This window comes from Stigmatopora argus, chromosome 16, assembly GCF_051989625.1.
Source record: "Stigmatopora argus isolate UIUO_Sarg chromosome 16, RoL_Sarg_1.0, whole genome shotgun sequence".
Classification (NCBI taxonomy): Eukaryota; Metazoa; Chordata; class Actinopteri; order Syngnathiformes; family Syngnathidae; genus Stigmatopora; species Stigmatopora argus.
Window position 1 is genome coordinate 8,763,450 of NC_135402.1, and position 24,118 is coordinate 8,787,567.

At 41.4% G+C, this 24,118-nt stretch overlaps 1 protein-coding gene across 2 annotated transcripts in view; it reads right to left on the reverse strand.

Annotated features, from left to right (window-relative positions):
* Positions 1-3,781: 3,781 nt before the first annotated feature.
* Positions 3,782-24,118, reverse strand: part of ric1 (RIC1 homolog, RAB6A GEF complex partner 1) — a 32,929-nt gene continuing 12,592 nt past the window's right edge. The window contains exons 6-27 of one of the 2 annotated variants that reach the window (XM_077622615.1): positions 23,838-23,974; positions 23,386-23,474; positions 21,832-21,920; positions 20,275-20,419; positions 20,156-20,204; positions 19,889-20,074; positions 18,043-18,261; positions 17,117-17,155; positions 16,909-17,019; positions 15,768-15,857; positions 15,520-15,680; positions 13,705-13,843; positions 13,510-13,626; positions 12,019-12,426; positions 10,989-11,300; positions 10,737-10,895; positions 9,699-9,835; positions 7,716-7,996; positions 7,429-7,641; positions 6,584-6,761; positions 6,332-6,520; positions 3,782-5,335 (exon numbers count right to left, since the gene is read on the reverse strand). In XM_077622615.1, coding sequence (XP_077478741.1) covers positions 5,038-5,335; positions 6,332-6,520; positions 6,584-6,761; positions 7,429-7,641; positions 7,716-7,996; positions 9,699-9,835; positions 10,737-10,895; positions 10,989-11,300; positions 12,019-12,426; positions 13,510-13,626; positions 13,705-13,843; positions 15,520-15,680; positions 15,768-15,857; positions 16,909-17,019; positions 17,117-17,155; positions 18,043-18,261; positions 19,889-20,074; positions 20,156-20,204; positions 20,275-20,419; positions 21,832-21,920; positions 23,386-23,474; positions 23,838-23,974 — 3,746 coding nt within the window. In that variant the 3' untranslated portion in view covers positions 3,782-5,037. Of the gene's footprint in view, positions 5,336-6,331; positions 6,521-6,583; positions 6,762-7,428; positions 7,642-7,715; positions 7,997-9,698; positions 9,836-10,736; positions 10,896-10,988; positions 11,301-12,018; positions 12,427-13,509; positions 13,627-13,704; positions 13,844-15,519; positions 15,681-15,767; positions 15,858-16,908; positions 17,020-17,116; positions 17,156-18,042; positions 18,262-19,888; positions 20,075-20,155; positions 20,205-20,274; positions 20,420-21,831; positions 21,921-23,385; positions 23,478-23,837; positions 23,975-24,118 lie in introns of both variants that reach the window. The other variant, XM_077622614.1, reaches the window with a different exon arrangement.

Consider the following 24,118-nt stretch of genomic DNA (forward strand, 5'->3'; position numbering starts at 1 on the left):
TATTTGGTGCAATATGAAGTATGGGTAGTACTATAATAGTGGGGCCACTTCAGAACGTCTTAAAGCTTAATGTTGAAACTCCTTATAAAAAGCCACGGTAGGCTTTTATCATTGTTAACCTTTGTCCTCATTCCTTCTTTCGTAACATTTTTTTTTTCCGCCCATTTCGCCCCCAATTTCCCTTTTTTGGTTAGTGTGTGTGTGTGATGGATTTAACACTTTACCTCTAACTGCTGTTTGTTTTTGGGTTCTGGTTTAAAAAAAATGCAGTTTTGAGTGGCAATGGACTGTTGGTATTGTCGCTTTGGAATGTGTTTCATACTTGGAAGATTTTACATGATAAAGCTTGAATGAAACGAGCACTTAATTAAAAAAAATACTGAAACGTTGGTTGCAATTTTAACTCGCACAAACAGATATTTTTTCTGTATTTCATCTGAATTGAGGTTCCAGCAGCGGTGGACCGTCAGGGCTTGCAAGGCCTTCTCTGCTGGCCCAAAAGAAAATCTGAATCACAGACTGTTGCCAATTATATTTTGTCCTTGAATACTTATTAAATAATTCCAAATTGTCTGCTTTACCCCTGGTTGCGCTGCTTCCAGATATGTTATCATATTTAAGCATTTAACCAATCACATTTCAGCCATTATTTGTTGCCAGGGTCAGAAATCTACCTGGAGGCCTACACAATCAGTTCTGCAGGCCCTGCAGCATAAAATAAGCGTCGATAAAACTGTTGCTTTAACCAATCAGATTTCGAGTTGGTGACACCACCTTCTCGCAGGCGTAGGGATACGTCATCGTTTTCACAAACTATGATTGGCTACTGATAGAGCGGACTAGCCAAAGCTACCAAACTGTCTGTAGTGAGCTGCACAAGCAAATATACGTATTCCTAAATAATATTTCAATTGTATGAGATTATTATTCATGCGTTTTATGTGTCGCAGCTGTAGCTGCAGTAAAGGTTGTATACTGAGAATTATAAGAAATAATTCTCTTCCAATAGCCATAAAATAGTTATTTAGGGTTGGATTGAATCAGACGTGGCAATACTGAAGGCGGAAATGTGAAATGCACAAAAAAATAGATGCAAAAAATACATTGTTTTTAAGATGACGTGTATTGGTATAATACACGTCATTGTCATGCACCTGCTTATGGCAGGTGTGATACTGGTGTGTGTGCCCATAGCAAGCAATGATGATGTTGTTCACACCGGTACTCAGTGTGCTCAGAGAGGTTGTCTTTCTGCCCAGACAAATAGTAAGGCATTTTTTTACATTTAGAAATGATTGACATTTTCTCCACTTTATATGCTTGAAACATTTAATTTTCTGTTTTAATGAACAAAAAGAAATATAAACACGTATCTGCCAGTTTTTGAGCTGAATTAGACTGAGTAACTGTTAACCGGAAAATGATAAGGTTTTTATACGAGCGTTGAATGACAGCTCGAAACGGACCAATAAGTAAAGCGTCGGGCCACCAAACAGGAAGCAGCAGTGGCGTGACGATAGCGTGACGACGACGTGATGACGTTGTTATAGGAAGGAAACGGACCAATAACTAGGACCCGGCAACAGCTCGAAAGTTTCGAGCATCCGCCGGGTCTTAAAGCCCGACTAGTTTTTGGGGTATTTTTATTGGTCCGTTTCAAGTTGAAAACTGCTTTCTCTGTTCGGTGGCCGCCTGGTTTTGTTACTTATTGGTCCGTTTCAAGTTGTAAAATGGTCCCTCTGTTCGGTGGCCCCCGGGTCCTAAAGCCCGACGTTTTATTTATTGGTTTGTTTCGAGTCGAAAACGGAGCAAAACGAAAACACTCGGGCGTTAGGACCCAGCGGCCACCGAACAAAAGAGGCAGTTTTTCTGCCTCCTCTGTTCGGTGGCCGCTGGGTCCTAACGCCCGAGTCTTTTCGTTTTGCTCCGTTTTTGACTCGAAACGGACCAAGTCGAAAACTGCTTTCTCTGTTCGGTGGCTGCCTGGTTTTGTTACCTATTGGTCCGTTTCGAGTTGTAAAATGCTCCCTCTGTTCGGTGGCCCCCTGGTCCTAAAGCCCGACGTTTTATTTATTGGTTTGTTCCGAGTCGAAAACGGAGCAAAACGAAAAGACTCGGGCGTTAGGACCCAGCGGCCACCGAACAAAGATGGCAGTTTTTCTGCCTCTTTTGTTCGGTGGCCGCTGGGTCCTAACGCCCGAGTCTTTTCGTTTTGCTCCGTTTTTGACTCGAAACGGACCAAGTCGAAAACTGCTTTCTCTGTTCGGTGACTGCCTGGTTTTGTTACCTATTGGTCCGTTTCGAGTTGTATAATGCTCCATCTGTTCGGTGCCCCCCGGGTCCTAAAGCCCGACGTTTTATTTATTGGTTTGTTTCGAGTCGAAAACGGAGCAAAACGAAAAGACTCGGGCGTTAGGACCCAGCGGCCACCGAACAAAAGAGGCAGTTTTTCTGCCTCCTCTGTTCGGTGGCCGCTGGGTCCTAACGCCCGAGTCTTTTCGTTTTGCTCCGTTTTTGACTCGAAAGGGACCAAGTCGAAAACTGCATCGAACCCAGGACCATGCAACTCAGAGGCTGATGCTCTTACCACTCAGCCAGCAGAGGACCTAATAGTTATAGTAAAAAAATATGACATTGTCATTTGACATGGTGCACCAAGCAGGATTTGAACCCAAGATTCCAGTTGTCAAAGACTGGCACTCTAACCACTGGGCCACCAAGCCCCCTCCAATTCAACCCTGTAAAAAAAAAAAACTTGACATGACTTTAGGGCACAAGGAGACAGAGAAAAGGTGGAGCAATCGGGATTGGAACCCAGGACTCCAGATCTCAGAGGCCAATGCTCTAACCACTGGGCCACTTGGCCCACTGTAGTTTGGCATTTGAACCCTGACCCTATCCCAGAGGCGGGGGGCACCTAGTGTGTTGGTACTTACTTTAAACTTCCACTCAAAGATTCCCTGGCTGTTCTCAGAACACAAAAATGGACTTTTATGCACCGTTAAGTGTGCGAACCTCACGGCTCATTTGAAAAATACAGGAGTGATGTGTCATTCAACGGATGCTGTATTAAAAACAAAGATATTTGCAGTATATGTTGAAATAAAGTGTATACTTTTACTCTTTATCATACAGTTTTTATTCTGTCCGGCAACATTGGGACTGAATTAGTCCCAATGTGCCAATTTTTTTCCCCCCCAAAAAAGACTATGTATAGTAATGCTTGCCCCCCCACCCCCAAATAAATAAATAAATGCCCACCCACATCTCGTTACTCTCCGTCGTTGCCTTGGGACGCCATGACGTATCTGAGGACGGCGTTGGGGACGTCCATGGTTTCGTCTTGCGCCAGCACCACAACGTCAAAAGCCTTCAAATACGACTCCCTCCTGGCGTCCACCCGGTCGTTGAGGAAAATGTTTCCCAACCGGGACGCAAACCCTAGCTGCCCACATGGCAGTCAGGTGAACAAACCTCTATGCCATGAAGTGGCAACACTTTACATTGTCGTTATTGGAAAGTCTTAACTACACACGGTTGTTTTTATTTAAGGGAAAAATGATTACCAACCGGGATTTGAACCCCTGTCTGCCCACATGGCAGGCACTACCATTTGAGATAAGGAGCCCACCCAACTCCCCCCTATGCCAAGTACTGGCCCATTAATTTTCTATTTGACCTAACAAGTGACAAGTTGGAGGATGTGGGAACCCACTTTACCACATAAGCTAAGTAAGTACCCACCATGCCCATCAGGAAAACTACATTGCTTTGCACCATCACTTGTGCACCTACATTATTTTATAAAAAGCCAAACAAAAGTGACCATTTGCAACAATCATATCTAATCAAATTGTTACATTAAAAAATAAATTATTGGTCTATTTACAAACAGAAAACAGTTGAAACATTTAAAATAGAAAAGCAAATTATACAAGAGAGCTTGTGTTCATCAATTCACAGCACTTGGCAAGTCTGCTGCACACCGGTAGTTAAGTTAGAAGTTGTGTTACATACGGGTTAGAGTACCTGGACATTATACATATGATCATTTGATTAGGTACACACACACTTTGGGTTTATGATGAAGAAAGATGGCTGTTGTCAATTCATTGCCCGAGTTTAAATTGGAACCCAGAACGTGATAACTCTGAGGCAAACACAAGCCGTGCTGCTTCCATTTGGTCACGTGAGTTCAAAATTAGAAACGGCACTCAATTTGTAGTGGATGCTATTAGAGGGTTTGCCTAATATTGTGTGGAAAAGGGGTTAAAATGCAAAGAGAAGGCCTATGGACAAAAAAAAGTCTTTGGTTTGTCAAGTCAGCGTTTCGTTTCGTTTTTTTCTTCAAGTAAGCGTCATCACGAAGACGGCATCGTTCCGTTTTTCCGTTTGTCAAAAAGAAATATTATCTCAGCGACTGGCATCCTGCCGGTTCAAACAGTGAGTTAATAACCGTCCACTTATTTGGGTCAAAAAAAAAGTCAACTGCAAATCAAATCACATAAAGCTGAGTAACATTTGGATAAATTGCACAAGGTAATACTGACACGCCGATACCACCTGGATGAACTTAAAAAAAAACATTATAAAAACAAAGATGCCATCGTAATTATACAATAAATAATCGTCGTAAGTGTTGACCGATACCATAAAATGAATTCCATGCACGATACGGCGTGATAAAAACAATAACGATAAAGTCTTCAGCAGTCCGGCCGGATGCGATGCGTGAAATGACAAGTCCATTCTTTTGCCCCCCCGTAGAAATCCTACCTTGCATTAATATTCACGATGTTCATGTACGAAGCCTTAACACGTGGTTTTGGTTGCATAGAAAAATACCTTCATTGAAAAAATACTATGCTTAAAAGTGTATAATGAGGTATGAAAGTATGGTGGGCGCGGCCCCCCCTCTTCTCTTTTTGTCGGCACTTTTTTGATACAGTCTCGAGAAAAAAAAAATAGAAGCCGTCGGAGAAATTTTCTTCCAAGGCTGGATGTTAATACTATATGGAGGAAGAAGCTCCAAAGGGTTCAAGACAAGGTGCAGTCGTAGGCACCCTCTTCGTCATGCCGCTCCTCCGTCCCGTCGGGGGTCCGTTCCTCTTCCTCGGGCTCCGGCGAGGGGAGGGTCAGCAGTCCTTTAGGGTCGGCGGCAGACGTGGCGGCCTCGGGCCGGGCAGAGGCGGCACCCCCCGTCCCCTCGGTGGCGGCGCTCGGGCCGGCGGGAGCCTGGAAGGTGTCCGCTTGAGTCTGTTCGGCGTCCGCGGGGGCCGACGTCAGCTGCTGCAGGTGAGGCCGGATCAGGCCGAGGAATGCTTTGTAGCCCAGGCTAATAGCGGGGGAAAAAGAGAACATTTGATGGCAGTTCGTAGGCTAGGGGTGTGCAAACCTTTGGAGGTACCATATTTTCACGACTATAAGGCGCACATAAAAGTCTTAAATGTTCTCCAAAATAGACAGGGCGCCTTATAATCCAGTGCGCCTTATATATGGACCAATACTAAAATTGTTATCACGATAAAATAAAATAAATCAGTCGATAGGGTACACCATCCTCTACAGGTCTCACAACTACGGCAAGCAGCCTCCGACTCTACTATTTTTCCCGTAGAAAAAGTACTGCACAGTGACTGCTGGGATATATAGTTCTTTTGTCAATACACCCAGGATGACGGCGAACACACTAATGCTCACCGTCATTAAGGCTGGATTTACAAAAGAAATCCTGCCGCTAGATGTTGGCTTCAACAGGGCATTCAAAGCTAGACTGAACTATATATATATATATTATATACGGATGAATATTGAACCGCAACATGAGATTATGGCTACGTAAGGCATATGTCAAGCGACCGGATGGCTTTTTTCACGGCTGGCCATCACTTTTGATTTGCGACCAAGTCAGGAAAATGAAATAATGACGTGAGTACATTGTAAAATGGCTAAATAGAGTACAACTGAGCTCAGTTTTGCTTCCATTGCCTTTTTAAAAACATGTTTTTAGTGTGTGGGTGTAGCGCATATGTTTAACCTGGTGTATGTTTTGCCATGCCTGGCTGCGTCTATAAAAACGGTGCGTCCTTTGTGTGTGTAAAATTGTCACCGATCCCATTGCGTTATTGGAAATTGGGGAAGGGTTAGAATTGTATTAAAAAACACAAAAAAACAAAAAACGGGGGGATGACAGCGAAAATTAGAATTGGGTAAAAAAAGATCAAAACGTCAGGTTTTGATCCCTTAGCTATTGGAGTGATGAGCTCCATCTAGTGTTAAAGCAGAGAAGTGCAACCGAAGGTAGGCTGAACCCAAGCTTCGGGAGACTCACCAGTCGGTGGCGGTCCAGGCGTCGACGGCCGATAAGCCGGCGTGCACGCTCTGTACGGTTTCCATGGGAACGTCAGGGCTCGCCAGGAAGTCCACGGCCCGCTTGATGACGTTGGCGTCACGTAGGATCAAGCCGATGACCACGCACCACTCCAAGCAGCCGGCCTCCGTGAAGACGTGGAGCAGGTACCTGGAGAGAGCGGCGTGAGAGAGCTTTGGGCGGAAGGGCAAGCGAGGGAGCAAGCGCCCTTACCTGAGCTGCACTTGCGACTTGTGCGGCCCCTTGTTGGCCAGCTCCATGGAGATGTGCTCCAGCTCAGCCTGGCTCAGGCTCAGCGTGGACGCGTTCTCGTCCACCACAGTCCAGTCGCCGTCCACCACCGAGCTGCTCTCCGTCAGGTCAGTGGCTGAGCCTACGCTGTAGTCCTCCGCTAAGTGGTGGTAAAAAAATAATAATAATAATTTGCTCGTTAGGTCACAAATTGGTCCTCAAAGGGTGGGTGCACATTTTCATTCAAACCAAACAGTATACCTTTTGCAAGTGTAATTAATTGATTGCAGTAGGTGCTACTTATTTTAGAAGACGCCTCAATGGAACAAAGGTTGGCAGAATGATTATTTATTTTAAATATATTTTTGTAATTAATATTAGAGTTAATAAGCTCTTAAAAAAATACAAAATAAATAAATGCAGAAAAAAAAACTGAATAATTGTGGTCTTTTTTCTATACATTTTTGAAAAAATATTTTAAAAAAGTTTTCTGTCACCGTTTGCTCATATTCGGTATATCACTTTTATTGCATCCCTATAGAAATGTACTGTTTGTTATTGTATTATTATAATTTAAAATGTATAATTAGTTCATTTTGACCAAGTGTTATTAATAAATCAAAATGGACTGCATTTTTTTTAACTCTTAATTATATGTTTTGAATTCCCAATCAATGCAGTCACTCTCCAGCAAAATACATCCTATAAAAATAAAATTGGCTTTATATTTCCAATGGGGTTTTGTTGATTTTTAAATATTTGGGCCTCACGACGGATGCCGTGCTCGACTAAGTGAAATTCGTTCGGATTGAAGAGCAGATTTAAACCTTTGTTGGTGATGAGTGACAGAAAGGCTTCGTGCGTCTGTGGCGATTGCTGGTTGGACAGGACGGAAGAGGGGGCGTCCGTTTCTTTACTCCTCTGGCTGAGGCCGTCCATCCAGGTGTGATTGGCGGGAGAAGATAGAAGGGGCGCCGTGTCCATGTCGCTGTTCAGCAGGCTGTCGGCCGACTGGGATTTGAGGAGCCTGGCGCTAAGTTCTGAAAAGCAAAGAAGGCCAATGACGTTGACGGTCGTTTATTACTATTCAAAAAGTTTAAAAAAAGGGCTTCACCAGGGCGACACCGTCCGTTCTTCAACGGCGAGCTGAGGTTGGCTGCGGGAACGACTGGGAATGGCCACAGGAAGTCTTTGTGGAGCCTCTTCAGGGCCAGGACGTAGTCGTCCACGCGGGCCACGCGGTTGCGCTCCCGGCACAGCCAGCCGATGAGCTCGAAACCCAGCTGGGCCGAGAAGCAGCCCAGGTCTCGCAGGCGCACCTGCTCCAGGAGTCGGCGGGCGTGGCGCCACAGCATCATGTCGATGTACATGTTCTCGGCGCACTCGCCGTCCCGCCTGCTTGCCAATCAGTCACAAAAAGACAGATGATTCATGTCAACAAAGGTCTAAATAAGGCAAGTTCATTTACAAAACGGAGTTTGAACAACCTGCTGTACACAAGACAAGCACAATAACAAATAACAATTCAGAAGCAGTATACCAACAACAACAAAAGCAATGCAGAAACAAACAAAAACAAACAGGAATAAATTCAAAACGCCAATATTGTTCAAGCAGTGCTGTTCAAGTTACTTTTGAGAATGATAGTTATCATTACCTCCCTGAAAAAGTAATAAAATTACATTTCTATTTAATGATAAAAGAAATTACGTTACTTTACTTTAAAAAAACAAAAACAAAGAGTGCCCATAGTTGGCTGGGATAGGCTCTAGCACCCCAATAATGTTTGTATTTCCACCCTGAAAAGCCTCCGCTCTCAGTGAGATCCACTCTTAACATTGCAGCGTATTTTTGTTCAAACAGACTTTTTTAGCATGTGCGTAAACTGGGTTTGTGAGTGTCTGTTAGTAAGCCATATGAGTAAGACTCTGTCAAATTGTCTCTCATTAGCTTACCATGACCTCTTGCCCTAAGTTTTCCAATCAATAACCTTTTCAAATGTTTATTTGAGCTTTTTTTTTCTTAGTAATGGAACATTTCTTTTGATCATGTTTTTCATTTCAAATAGAAACTAATCTTTTTTTTAATTATGTTCAATATTAAAGTGGAAAACGGAAAATATTTGTATATTTATTTTTAGATTTTACAAAATGCTTTTTGAACTAAAAACACAAAAGAAAAAAAATATATAAAAAAATTGCAATGATTGATTTTATAAAGGGCAAATCAGGAAATGTAATGTACATCTATAATTATTGGAAGTTGACCCTAAAACAGAAAGTCGGCACTCATGATTTACTTTCTCGGGCTGCACAAAATGATGCGGCGGGCCAGATTTGGCCCCTGGGCCGGCACTTTGACACCTGTGCTCTAGAGGGTTGTTCAAGAACACTGGCAACCGAGAACACCCCAAAGAGAGAGAGCAGCAGAAGCGTCTGTAAACAACAGATAGACTCCGGTTGCCTTGAACATTGCCCACGGTCTGAGGGATTGGGGCCAATGAGGTTTGGGGACGATGTTCAGTTGAACAAAAGTCAATTGTATTTACTGACAGTGCTGTTTTACGTCCATTCGTAAGTACAAATAAAGACGTTCCATTTAGATCATGCAAGTAATGCAGTAACGCTTGCACAATAACTAGAGGTTACGAAAATGTATGGCATTACGTTAGTAGTTACAGTAAAAAAGTAATTTCGTGATGTAACGTCGTTAGATCAACACTTTATTTAACTGTCCTAAATCCTGAAACGCCTGAGAAAAGAGGTGAGATCTCAAAGAGTTTTTAAAAGCCCCTAGGGTCTTGAAAGTATAGTAATGTCCTGATCCAATACTCCCCATCGCTATCGTTGCCTGATACAACTGTTTTTGGAGTATCGGACAGTACTACGAGATTGGATCCCATCCACTAGTTGCACCTGCTTTCAGTACTATGAAGCAAATATGTCTGCCGAGTGGGGCTATAGCTCTTTAGAAACTAACAAAAGTAACAGATCATCGTGTAATATCATAAGCAAAGTGATTAATTATTTACTGCTTATATTATATTTGGCAGTATTTTTACTGCTCTAATAATCCAGTTAAGTTGGTGCATTCCTACCCTTTACTTGCGTGCCCGGCAGGCATGCTGAAGGTCTTCTGTAAGTTGTACTTGCTGGTGGTTACTGAATCCGCAGACTGGGACAAACTGATACTGCGATTGCGGAAGAATTCGAAGCCGCCGGTTGAGCTGGGCTCCTGTACAAACACAGAATACAGCGGTACGGTTTGGTCTCTGTCCGCATGTCTGGGCATTTAATGGTACCCTCCTGTTAGTTTGAAATAAGACTTCATCCATGGAATGTGGAAAATTGACAACACTGAGCCCTAACTGTTTTTTTCAACTGTTCAAAGACTGCAACAGAAGAAAAAAATAGGACAATGAGTCGTAATATTACTAGAATGACGACATATGCTGTAATAGTAAGCAAGAAAAGTATTATTGCAAGAAAAAAAGTTGTAATATTAAAAGATCAGTCTTATTACGAGGGAAAAGGTTAATACAGTCTTCCATCGATTATCGCGACTTCACTTATTGCAAATTCACTTCTTCATGATTTTTTTCTATTAATAATTAAAAAAAAAAAAATTTATTTTTCAAATTCAGAAAAATGTGAAAATCCACGCTGAAACTCGCCAGCGGACGCCACTTCCCGTTCTTCAGCTTGCTACTAGGACTCAGCGCTAAAGAAAAAAAAAAAGGTAGTTACAGTAGGGGGATCCCACTTCGCGATTTTTTGATTATCAGTACTGAAGATTTTTTTATATTTAAAAAGCTCATAAAAATGTGAAAATCCACGTTGAAACTTGCAAGCGGACGCCACTGCCCTTTCTTCAGCATGCTACTAGGACTCAGCACTAAAGGAAAAAAAAGGTAGTTACAGTAGGGGTGATCCTACTTTTCGATTATCGCGGTCTACATTAATCGCGATATTCGAGGGATTACTGTATTATGAGATTCAAGTGGTAATTATTGGGATTGTCACGTGTCTGTTTCGGCTCCCAATTTGTACAAGTTGTGATTCGTTCGAATGCCGAGGTTGCTCCGTTCTCACAGAAGACCACGTCGGTCTAAAGATGGCGCTGTGCTTGCTCCTACCTGCGTGGTTGGCGTCGGGGGCGGTGTCTCCATCTCCCCTGAGCCGATGGCTTTCAGGAAGCGGATCATGTGACGGCAAAGATCCCACTTGCCCTGCTCCAGCGCCGTGTTGAAGAGGAGAGTGGCGTGCTGTCTGCTAACAGCCGGAACCTCCATGTTCTTCAATGGGAAGGAACACAGGGGGAGTTGGAAGGACATAATGCATTTGAGTTAGGAAAAGTCAGTCAATTTGTGGTACATTTCTACTGATACCTGCAGTATGATCAAGTAGGAGGCGGCCGTGTCCAGATCTTGAGCCATGAGGCACTCTTCGAAAAGATCCTTGGGGTTTCCCACGGCAGCGAATAGGTAATTCCACAGGGCGTATTCAGTCTTGCGGGCGCAGTGCACGATGGTCTGGAGAAAAAGCGGGAACTCGGTGATGAACTTAGCCACGGTGGGCAGAAGCGGGTCGGGGATGGGATCCCGCGATGTAGCCTCCTCCTCCAGCACCACGTGCACCATCAGTTCCATCACATGGGGGAAGTATGGCAGTGAGGCACACGACTGAGCCAACATCAACGCCTGCGAGGAGGGAAACAATCATGCAAAGTGGGGTTAAGATACAATAATAAAAGTCAAGCACAAAAACACAAGTGAGAAAAGTGAGACACTTTCTCAATGATATGTCTCAAAATTTTGACAGTGGGTGTAGAGACGAGAATTGAACAGTCAAATACCTAGGCTACAGTAATACCTTGACATATGAGTGCTTCAACATACGAGAAATTTGAGATACGAGGAAAATTCAGAGCAAATATTTGCCATGAGATACGAGACAAATTTGAGATACGAGCATACGAGAGTCCGTGAGAGGCTGCTTATGATTTCTTTCTACGAGCACGGGGTGTATAGGTTGCATTTTTTTTACTGGACATAGCGTGACCGAGTCAATAATCTGCGAAAAACCCAGCGGAATCTATATGGACAAAGCAAGCTTCTGAAAAAGACACCAGCTAAAGTTGTTACTTTGTGAGTAGGTGGTGAATTAGAACCAATAAAATATGTTTTTCCCTGGTAATGTCCTGATTTTTGGTGTTTTTCAGAGGGTGGGAATAAATAAATTTGTATTTATAGTTCATTTCTAGGGGAAAAGTTGATTTGAGATACGAGGAAATCGACATACGAGCTCGGTCCCGGAACGCATTAAGCTCATGTCTAAAGGTATTACTGTATAAATATTCATTCATTAATTCGTTATCAGAAACTGAAACAGTGTTTAGTTATTTTGCACATACAGTACCTGTTCACCCAGGTTGCGAACCAGCAGCTGCCTGAGTATGTGGTGCAGATAGATCTGCGAGGTCCTTTCCACAGTGCAGAATGGAAAGAGCGCCTCCAGCGGCTCAGCGGACCCCTGCATGCCGTCGTAAAGCACTGTTTCGTTGGTGGCGCCCAGCACGAGCGCGTCCTCGAACAGCACGGCCAGCGGGTAGATGTTGATGTGGAATGGGAGCATGATGCGTCGCGAGAGGAAGGAGTGGGGCTTGCGGTGGTCCCGCGGGAACAGCGGCATCCACACTTTCATGCCCGCTTCGCCGCAAGAGAGCCACAAGGCTTCCAGCAAGTGGCGTTTCTTCCTGTCCGAGCGACAGGTTGTCCACACGTTTTCCACGCACTGCGCCAGCACCACCGGCGGGCAGAATGGAAGCTATGAAACAGGGACAAAAAAGAATTTTGAGTAACATTCAAACCCAAAATTCAAACTACAGTGGTACCTCGACCTACGATCAGCTCTACCTACGACATGCTCGAGGTACGATGAAAATTTCGATCGGATAATTCGCCCTAGATACGATCAAAATTTCGAGATGCGACCAAGACAGGTGGCCATTACACGAGAGGCTGTTTATCATTGTAGCACACTGTCTTTTTTTGCCGCATCTCTTTCGTGTATAACAGATATATCTACGAGCACTGAACGATTTATTCAGACTAGTTTCTCCTACGCATCTCCCGCCTCCGTGTATGTCGCTGTCTCTACCCTCCATGAAATGTGTCTAATTTTACTTCTATTAAACACATTTTATTACTATTAAACCACTAGTTATGTGTTACTTTGTTAATAGATGGCAAATTAGAAGAAATAAAACATTTTTTCCAATCCAATATCCTGTTTTTGGTGTTTTTTCAGAGGGTTGGAACGAATTAATTTGTTTTTAATTCATTTCAATGGGAAACGTCCGCTCGAGTTACGAAAAGCTCGACATACGATCTCAGTCCCGGAACGGATTAAGATCGTATGTCGAGGTACCACTGTACAAATGATTAAATGATTAAAAAAAACTTTGACTAAAATGTAATTCTAAAATGCGCAGGTTTCTAATGTAGGAAATGTTTTAAAGACAATTATTATTCTGTTTCTTTTTAAAAATACTGGATGCCTCAGAAAAAAACAATCCTTTGGAGGTACATAATTACTTGGCATTGCAACAACACGATGAATTTTCTATTACATACTGATTTTGTGCTAGAATTGCAAAAATGGGTCTGACACCTGTGCTCATGTTAAGTCATTTGTGAAACATGCAGAACACCGATTATTTTTTGGGAAATTGCTTTGCAGAAGGACAAATTTGCACTCATGAAAAAAGAAATCTGCGACCAATTTGATGTTTGGGTTGCTTTTTTTAACTGAAAAAAAGTAAATCAAACTATTCAATTCCGTGTGCAGGAAATCTATGAGTTTGACTTTTTAAATGACAAAATTAATACGTATTTTAGAAATTCTTACCAGCTTCTTGCTGTTGGCGGGCGTCTCCTTTTCTCGTACCTGCGGTCCGGAACGGTCCCTCTGCAGCATGATCAGCTGGCCAGCCAGATTCAACATGATGCTCTCTGCCATGCAGGCCTGAGGTGTAAAAAGCGAAATATTATCCTTCTAATACTTCTGACTGTACTTCACTGTGTGCTGCGTGCTATGTGTTACCTGCTGCGGGGCTTTCAGTGTGATGCCCGTTTCCGTGCGCACAGAGGTGAGCGTGACAGAGACTACCAAGGCGGGGTGAGGAATGTAGCGGGACATGGATACTTCCTGCAGCAGATCCACGCTGACTGAAGGAGTGGGACTGAAACAAAATATTACACATTAATATAGCGCTACTTCTACATGTAGGTGTACAATAAAAAAAGTTGGTTATTTCCGTAGGGCCAAACGATACAATTCTTTGGGGACAGGGACCAACACATGCCACAAATAACGGAAATACATAAGTAATTGAAGCCTGTCAATTAGCGTAGCATTTTTTCAGTGGTTTTTTTTCTTCCCGTTAGTCAGTGCGAATGGCATTTATACTACTTCTCGTTGGCAAGTGGTCGTGCGTTATCCTATTGTGAGGACATTTGTGCGCATCATTTTGGGAATATTTTGAAAGACAAAAGCAAACAACCCTCGATAGGTTGCGTCTGAAAGTCAGGGTGGAGGCGGGGAAAATAGAGCCAACCCGAGAGAAGAAAGGTATCAACATTTAAAACCAAAATAGAATTAAGTTTAGTGTAAGGTTAGATTCAATTTATTCTTGAGTGTGTCTGCATCATAGTCCAAATTCATTTATATTTGTTTATGTTGTTACGAGCGCATTGCCGTGCAAAAAGTCCTCCCTCTACCTACCCTCCGCGAAATCCGTCTAATTTTAATATACTATTAAACTGATTTTAGTAGTATTAAACCACTAGTTATTTGTTACATTGTTAATAGATGGCGAATTAGAACAAATAATGTTTTTAAATCCAATATCCTGTTTTGGGTGTTTTATCACAGGGTTGGAACAAATTAATTAGTTTTTAGTTCATTTCTATGGGAAACGTTAATTTCGACATACGACCTCAGTCCTGGAATGAATTAAGCTCATATCTCGAGGTACCACTTTATATATACGGACGCTCCCCTACTTACGAACGAGTTAGGTTCCGAGCGATTGTTCATAAGTTGAATTTGTTTGTAAGTTGATTCAGTGCTATATTTTGTATTATAATTTATGTTTAAGGCCGATATAAGTATATTGAAGGTTTATATAAGTGCATTTGTATGTTTAAGGCTTGTATAAGTAACACGCATTGGTTTGTACTGAAAAAAAAACATTTAATAAAATGGAGAGAATATGTACAGTACTGTAGAGAGAGAGAGAGATTTATGTATTAGAAACTGGCCAAAAGAAGCGACCTAATGACGATTGCACAGTTTTCTTCTTTTTTTCATCATAAATGATGCGGTAGCACTGTATGGCATCATTCAATTGATTTGCAAACTTTGTGCAACGTTCAATATTTGGGTCCTGCTGCTCGATCTTTCCGTTTATAAATGGTACTGACGGTCGAACGATTCAAGTTGTATATGTGCAACGCTCACCACTCTCACGCGCATCAAGCTTCGTTATTATTGCCACTCGTTTCAAATGAAATGGCTTGCCTCTTCCTTGCAACTCCCTCAATAGAAGCCTTTCACTTTTTACCAACCATATTCAATAATGATGCATGAGATATTTAATGATACAAATGAAAAAGGTTCTTTGCACACTGGAGATACGTTCACGCACTTCCGCATTGCAACGAAGAAGAAGGTAGATGCTGGGTGAGCTGAGCCCTCACAGCGCCAGGCGTCGGTAAAAAACGACGGAAAAAAATACAAAATCGAACTTACGAACATTTTTCGACATAAACGCAATTTGCAGACATGTTCGTATGTACCGTTGTTCGTAAGTCGTATGTTCGTAAGTAGGGGAGCGTCTGTATACACATCTTTTACCTGTCGTTCGTCCTCTCAATGCTGTAGAGGCAGATGGAACAGTCGGCTCTGAACAGGATGACCATGTCCCGGAAAACATTAAGTAGCAGCGTGTCAGAGAGCAGCTTGGTGACCGACGCGAAGGCGTTGTCCAGATTTGATGAGCGCTGATACAGCCTCAACTAAGAGACGACAACAGACATTAAGTGACAAACCTGAGCAGTCGACAAATCAATTTAATCATCAAAATTGTGGTGGGAAGTTCTTACTTGTTCTTGCTGGTCTATGAAATTGTAACAGGCCACCACCACAAAGTCGTTCCACCAAGCCAGACCGCCTGTCACCGTCATATTCTGCTCCTAAAAGGAACCAACAAAGACGCATATCACTACAACCATTGATAAACCATAGAATACGAAACTATATTAGGTGCATCACTAATCGGGTTCTATTCATACCAATCAGCATATAGAGTGATACCTTGCTTTATCATTTTAGTTAGGTCCATGAGGATGTTTTTATTTATCGATTTTGTCATCTGTTAGGTTTATAATATACAACAAATGCACTATCTGCCCTCACTGGAAGACATTGCCAGCCCTCGTTACCTCAGCAGAGCCAGGAACATCATCGGGGACCCATACCACCCTGGTCACAATCTGTTCCAGCTGCTGCCCTCTGGCAGACGCTATAGGTCCCACAAAGTACGGACAAATAGGCTTAAGGACAGTTTTCCCCCCACATCTATCAGGACTCTAAACTTGCGGTAACACGACGCACAATCCCTTGTGTAATAACTTCGGGGTGAGGTAATATGAAAAGACGTTGGGTGGTGATCTGCCTCCTACTGGCTGACTGAAGGTAAGTGAAAGACAGTGAGAGGTAAGTGATCCGCTCGGGGGGTGATGCAATGTATCCATAACGGCAGAATGCCAAATTACGAGTCCGAAACTATCACTTAATTGGGTCTTTTGCCGGGAAAACGCACCTTATGGAGAAGCACTACCAATTTCGTCATACGCAGTTTCTGGGTATGATGACAATTAGGCTTTTGTTGTTGTTTGTTGAGACAATGATGATGACAAAGCCTATGTCCGATTATTATTATTTAAAGGAAAAATGTGAATAGTATATGACTTTTTGTCCTGAAGTGCTGTTGGCTTTCAGTTGCTTGGTTTAGTGAGTGAGATTAAAAATTGTTTGAGTTGTGTTGACTGGTTAATAAATGTGAGCGATTGGGCAAGAGTTTTGGATCATTACGGGTGTTCTGTTGTATTTCTGTCAGTCTGGCCCGAGCGTCTATTTCTTTATGGAAGCAAGCATTACAGTACTTTCTAATGCCTCTGTAATATGAAATCTAACTACAAAAGGTTGTGTTACTGGAATTTATTTTTCTTTGTAGTCACATACTTGAGTGATGTTCCCAAACAGCTTCCATTTCCTGGTGTACAAGGAATAGTGTGCAAAGCCTCGTCTTCCCGCTACAGCCATGCACTGCCCTGCTGTGTCTATGGCTGCAAACTACACAAATATACAAAATCATACTGTGAATATGGGATATTTGAATATTGCATTTTTTTAGGAATCAATGTGGAATTTTTGCAAGTCCAACACTTACCCGTATAGGCCAGTTGCTCTCTAAATATGTGCTATGAATCTGGAGGAAAGAATAAAAAGCAGGTTTGTGCTATGTCAAAAAACATTGTGGAAATATGGGTTTATTGAATTGAATGCTTTTATTGTCCTTATACCAGTAAAATGAGATTTAAAGCTCCACCACGAAGGTGCCTTGGTACAACAGCACTACAAAACTTATGGATTTAATCTATATGCAAAGAATTTTTGCAGAGCATGCTTCACTTGTGCTCGGCATAACCCCATATACGGCCAAAACGCGGACAATTCCCAAAAGCTACATATCCATTTTAAAGGATACATATGGATTTTATTGAATTAAGTAAGAGTGAAGGGAAAAGATAATGCTTAGTGATTATCGATGCCTTTTCAAAATGGATTGAAATTTTCCCAACAAAACATATAGATGCGTTAACTGTAGCCAAAGCATTATGTAAAGATATCATTCCACGATATGGAATCCCAGAAACCATTTATAGTGATAATGGCACCCATTTTGTTAACAAAATAATTGATGGAATTGGCAGTAGGTTCCATATTTTGTTACGAAATCCACAAACGGCGGGCCTTGTCGAATGGATGAATGGAACTATAAAAATAGACTAAAAAAATGCATGGAAGAAACAAAAAGACCATGGCCAAAATGTATTGATTTAGTAAAATTATATATTAACATCACGAGTTCAAATGGGTTAACCCCATATGAAGTCCTGTTTGGTAGACCTTACAAATTGCCATTATTCACTACACAATGGGAATTGGATAACGAGGCAAAATAACCCCAACATGCTCAAATAACACACAAACAAACAATAAATAATCAATAAATATTATTTAGCTATTTTTTTTTTTTATCTCGGAAGCAGATGTTTCTTAATTTGTTAAGGTAGTGTAACTTGGCATGCCTACCTGGACCACGTGCCAGTGCTTGTGTCCCAATAAAGTGCTGAGTCCCTGAGATAGGGGGGAGTTGAGGTGGTGGTGGTGATGGTGCAGGGGGCCGTCACCATCAGGGTTAAAGCGCGGGTGCTGCGACTGCGTGTCTGAAGCCCTATGGGCCTGTGCCGGGTCACCGCACGTCAGGTAGAGACGGTCCTCGCCGTGGAGCAGCACCTGCTCCTGGTTACTCTGTTAGACACACCACGGATGATGGCTTGTAAAAGTGAAGCATTCCCTCACGTTAAAAGCAAAATGGCAGAAAGTGAAGAAAATAAATAAGTTTATATTTGATACAGCTTGTGGCCCGAACACAAAGACAATTTGCCAATCCGGAAGGATTGGCAAATTGTTTGCTTTGTAGCGAAAAGTTGTCAAATCACAAAACAAGTCATGTGGAAAGACATTTCCAGGTGAGGTACCCAGTTAAGAAAAAGAGAAAAAGTGCGATTGCATTACTTCTGGCGAAATTAGAAGAGCGCAAAAAGACATTTTAGAAATGAATTGCATCTCCAAAATCCATCACTACCGTTCAACGATGCTGAAAAGGCACGAAATGCACGTTCAATTTTGTTGTTTTGTTAAATTCTCAAAATAAAAATGATATCTAAAATTGGACTTCATTATTGCATTTTTTTTTTTATTTCATCAAAGCAATGAAACATAATTCCTTAACATTGTAATGAAGTTAAACTAGACATGGCATCGTACAACAGAGAAGTCACATGGTGCATCGTTCTCTACAGAATGCACTGCAGGGACAATAATCACGAATGCTGATGATGAATTTGTAGCCAACTTAGCCAATTTCGACAGTAGGCTAATAAAGATACAGTGGTACCTCGAGCTACGATCAGCTCTACCTACGACATGCTCGAGGTACGATGAAAATTTGGAATAATTCGCCCTAGATACGATCAAAATTTAGAGATGCGACCAAGACAGGTGGCCATTACACGAGAGGCTGTTTATCATTGTAGCACACTGTCTTTTTTTGCCACATCTCTTTCGTGTATAACAGATATATCTACGAGCACCGAACGATTTATTCAGACAAGTTTCTCCTACGCATCTCCCGCCTCCGTGTATGTCGCTGTCTCTACCCTCCGCGAAATGAGTCTAATTTTACTTCTATTAAACACATTTTATTACTATTAAACCACTAGTTATGTGTTACTTTGTTAATAGATGGCGAATTAGAAGAAATAAAACATTTTTCCAATCCAATATCCTGTTTGTGGTGTTTTTTCAGAGGGTTGGAACGAATTAATTTGTTTTTAGTTCATTTCAATGGGAAACGTTCGCTCGAGTTACGAAAAGCTCAACATAGTCAGTCCCGGAACGGATTAAGATCGTATGTCGAGGTGCCACTGTACATACAACATGTGTTGCCTTCATTATAAAGATTATATATAAGGCTTTTATTTTTTGCGTCTCCATAAATATTTGTTTTTTCGTTCACTATGGCTCTTACAGCATTTTGGGTTGCCAGACGCTGGTCTAGTTAATGAGTTCAAATTGATATGCAAAGGTCTTGATGACTTTCTTATCCCAAATAGCTGTCTCGACTTTCCTTATTTCCAACAGAAATTTGAATCTTGCCACATTTTCTTGAGGTTCCCTAAAAATTTAAATTAAAACTTATTTATCAACTTACTTATTACCTATCTATTTATGTCTAAAATGCCTTTCCTATTTCTGCATCCTCACCCTTTTGCTACTGTGACAACGAAATTTCCCAAATACGGGATGAACAAAGTTATCCAATCCAATCCAATCTAATTTGATCTATGTATTGATGTGTTGTCAATCCACTCACCGTACAAGGATTGACGGTGAGGGCGCTCTTAATAAAGTGAAACTGCAGTATTCCAGCCTGCGACTGCGGAGGTACGGTGGTCTTTGTCGCTTCTGCCATCTCTTCCACTTGGTGCTCCTCTTCTGTGCTCCTCCTCACCTGCCTTGTTGGGACCACCCACAGGTGGTAGCCCTCTGCTCCCCAGCTCTGAAACACATTTAAGCTTTCATTTTAAAATAAATAAAAAAAACAGTGGGTAAAAAAAACTTAAAATTAAAGCGCACAAACCATGGAGCTGATTTTAAGGGGATCTTTCTTGGTGCCATCGGAGCGATACCTTTAAACAGACACCTTTATTTAGGTGTTTATATTTGTAGTTTTGTTTGTGTTGATGTGCGTCTACCCACGCAAAGTCCTCTCCTAGCGTGCAGATGAGCTGAGCGCCAAAGACGCTCCAAAGTGATAGGCCGCCACATTCCCAAGTCACCATGGCGACACTGAAGTCAGGCGACCAGCAGATGAGCTTCACTGGTCCCGTTTTGTTGTAGATGTCTGGAAGCAATACGAGGTTAGCATGACATGGACTACTTGACACAAATATTCTTCTAATTCAAGGCTTTTTAAATCATTTGAATTAGGTAACATTTGTCCAAACTTTTTCAATTCATATTGAAAGATTGGAATATTCTTAACTTTAGAAAAATGTATTTAATTACCTTTTATTATTAAACTTGAAACTTTACCAGTCGAAAAACAATATGCTGGGTAAAAGCCTAAAAGATATAAATTTAAAGTGCCAACAGGTTTACATATTTGACAATGGCTGTGCTTCCGTTTAGGAGTGTAACAATCGAGTTATTTCAAGGGTGTCAGACTCGGGTTGGTTCGCGGGCCGCTTTAACGTCAACTCGATTTCATGTGGGCCGGAGCATTTTAGATATAATATTTAGATTTTTTTTTGTAAATGGATTAAATGAACTGGATTAAAGGGCCTGAATATTCTGTTTTTTAAAGATCAAAAACAATGTTTTTTAGCTTTTTTATATATTTTTAGATTTTACAAAATGATTTTTGAACTAAAAACACAGAAAAAAATGATTAAAAATTTACAATTATTGAATTAAAAGGGGCAAAATCAGGAAATTTAATACACATCTATACTCTTCATTTTAATTTGATCCTAAAACAGAAAGTCGGCACTCATGATTTACTTTCTCGGGCCGCACAAGATGATGCGGCGGGCCAGATTTGGCCCTTGGGCCGCCACTTTGACACCTGTGAGTTATTTGAATCAATATGTTGATCAAAGGCCCTTGTCTTGGCATGATTCGTGATTGATGGGTAAATATCGTATTGATGTGAATATATTGTATCGTCATCAAATTGTTTTTTGTGCAGCAAATTATCTGGGTTGATATGTCAAACCTTTTTTGCTTCATGAAATTACAGATCAGAAAATTTTGACGTATCAATAGCAAGTAGTAATATACGTTAGTGGATTGACCAACAAATTTGGGTTACATCTGTAGCGCCCGACCGAACTCTGTCATAAACGAATGCCCTCCTTAAAAATTAATGGGTTTTGGGATCAAACTGCACTATCAATATCAGCCAAAAAGAGTCAACCGCAGTGAGACTACCGTATTTACTCGCATATAAACCGCCCCGCGTATTAGCTGCATCCTTAAAATTGCCTTAAAAATCATTGCATTTTCCAATTTCTCACGTATAAGCTGCCCCTGTTTCACAATTCTCACCTACATATTCATGGTTTTAATAGGGAGTACAAATGTATTATTTTGAAGGGAAAATCTTAAGAAATACCATCACACGTGGTATTTCTGAGATACTGTATGAATCAAAAGCACATTATTAGGGTCAATATCATAAGGAATTAATGCATCCAGCAATGGTTGTTTTCTAACTACAAAACGGCCTTTCTTTGAAGGAAGGAGATGCACAACCTGGGTAATGTTTTGGAGTGAGTTCCAGTTTGTGCGAGAGCTGCATGGATCCAGTTCCGGTGTCGATTATGTAGACCAGCACTGAGCCACTGGAAAACAGTAGAATACACAATAAGGTCAGATCCACAAACATCAAATGTGACCTACACTCTATGCTGCTCCTAAACAAAGAGAAGCCAGGCAAAGTGGCTGACGGTATGCTTCTGACAAGCACACACTAGGGGAGCCTGGGCAAACACGACCTGACACATTCTTACACCGGATGCTTAACAATCACGCTTTGTGGCACGCTAGCAAATGCATGAAGGCTTCTTGAGCCAATGCTGCATTGTGAATAACAGACGTACATAAACAGAGGCAAATTGTGAGGGCTACACATGAGCGCATTGACACTTTTACACATGCATCGCATTCACAAACGCAGAATCAGTATCGTTGATTAAAATAAACAATAAAAAAATATTTTAACTGAAACATTTTGGGGAAAATTGTCGAGATGTCAGGCCTAAGTAGCAAAAATAGCCAAAAAATGTTGGTGCCATGACCCCTACACCCTGTAGAAAGGAAAAATATTGTGAAGAGTCTATTGGGTGCTGCTATCTTTCACCAGCTTGACAAAATAATCACCCTCCGCATAACAGCTGTCCGAATGTAAACAAAAAAAATCAAGTGCGGATGACCATTTTACTGGATTTTTTTTGTTTTTTAAACTCCAAAATGTTATAATTTTTCAAGAAAAATATTCATTAAAAATATATGAATTATCGCAGAAAGATAATATTGGTAGATTTGGATGGGAAATGTTCTCCACAACATCAGAATATAATTAAAGGAAAACAATTGCAACAGTGCCTTAAAACAGTGTTTTCCGACCGTTTTTGAGCTGCGGCACACTTTTTGCGTTGAAAAAAATCTCAAGGGACACCACCTTCTGAAAATCTTTTAATTTAAAACTATGTCGCTTATATTAACAATAGTCATTCCCATCAAAGTTTTATCAGCAGGAATCAGATAAACCTTCAAAATTATTCCAAAATCAAATTTTTCACTGACCCAATGTCACCAAAAGTGGATGTCTGTGGACCCTGAACAACTTCCAGTTCGAGTGATGCAAAAATAGGTAATGTAATGTTTTTAATCACATAATTTTATGACTTTTCTCCAAATATTACTTAAATCTCTTAATATTACGCAAAAAAAGTCACCAAAAGTTGATGCCCTAGAAACCAAACAACTTCTGGTTCATGTTACAGAAAAATAAGGAACAAAATGACGGTTTCACAATTTGAGTCTTGTGATAGTCTTCTATAATTTAACGTTCATCATATTTTGATTTTAACCTTGTAACTGTTCAATTTTAATCTTGTTATATTCATATTCATTTTTCTATCTGAATATTACATTGTATGACTTCTTGAAATTTCCCTTGGCACAGTGGTTGGGAAACACTGCCTTAAAACAAAGCACAAAAAATACACTGGAGAGAGAGGGGTCTCCAGCAGGTGTACATCCCGACCTCCTTTTTCTCACACAAATGTTAGTGAGGCCCCTTACCTAGCGCAGCCAAACGCCATGAGTCTGTACTTGTTGTTGACCGCCACGCATGTGCCATCGCTCACATCTGCAGCCCAGACGCCCTGCAGCTGCTAGACACAGAAGAAAATATTTATTAACAACTTATCTTGACTGAGCCAAGGCAAATGTATATTGTAATTTTCAATAAGACGCTAGATATTTTTCTCTGGATTTGAACCCTGCGACAATAATAAGAGCTACTTCACTTGAATAAACAATCTAAATAATACTAGATGAGCCTCAAACATTTAATTGTGAAAAGACAATGTCCTTGAATTTTGAACACGCTTCTTGTAATTTCCCAGCACCTGAGAACAGCACATCGTTTATAAGTCCAATTTGACCTTCAGCTCACTGAGCTATTGTGTATGCATGCAAATCAGAGTTCAAATTTGTGAAATGGAATAGATCTTGTATAACAGCGTTCTCACGTCCGCAGTGATGGAGCTGCTGAGCGGTGTGACAAAACCCAGGCGCCCGTCACTGAGCACCACGGCGAAGCCATCCAGCGTCTCGCAGTATTCCACGCAGCGGATATGGACACCCTCCAGTTCCAAAGATGGGCCGCCTAGACACAAACAAGTTTACATTTCTGGAATTCCTTTCGTTAACTTTGTCACCACCCTGTTGTCAACACCAGATGTTCTCAAAGGTTTCGGGCGCAGGGAACGCCTCATTTCACCTTGCCTCAACTTTGCAACTCCATATTAGC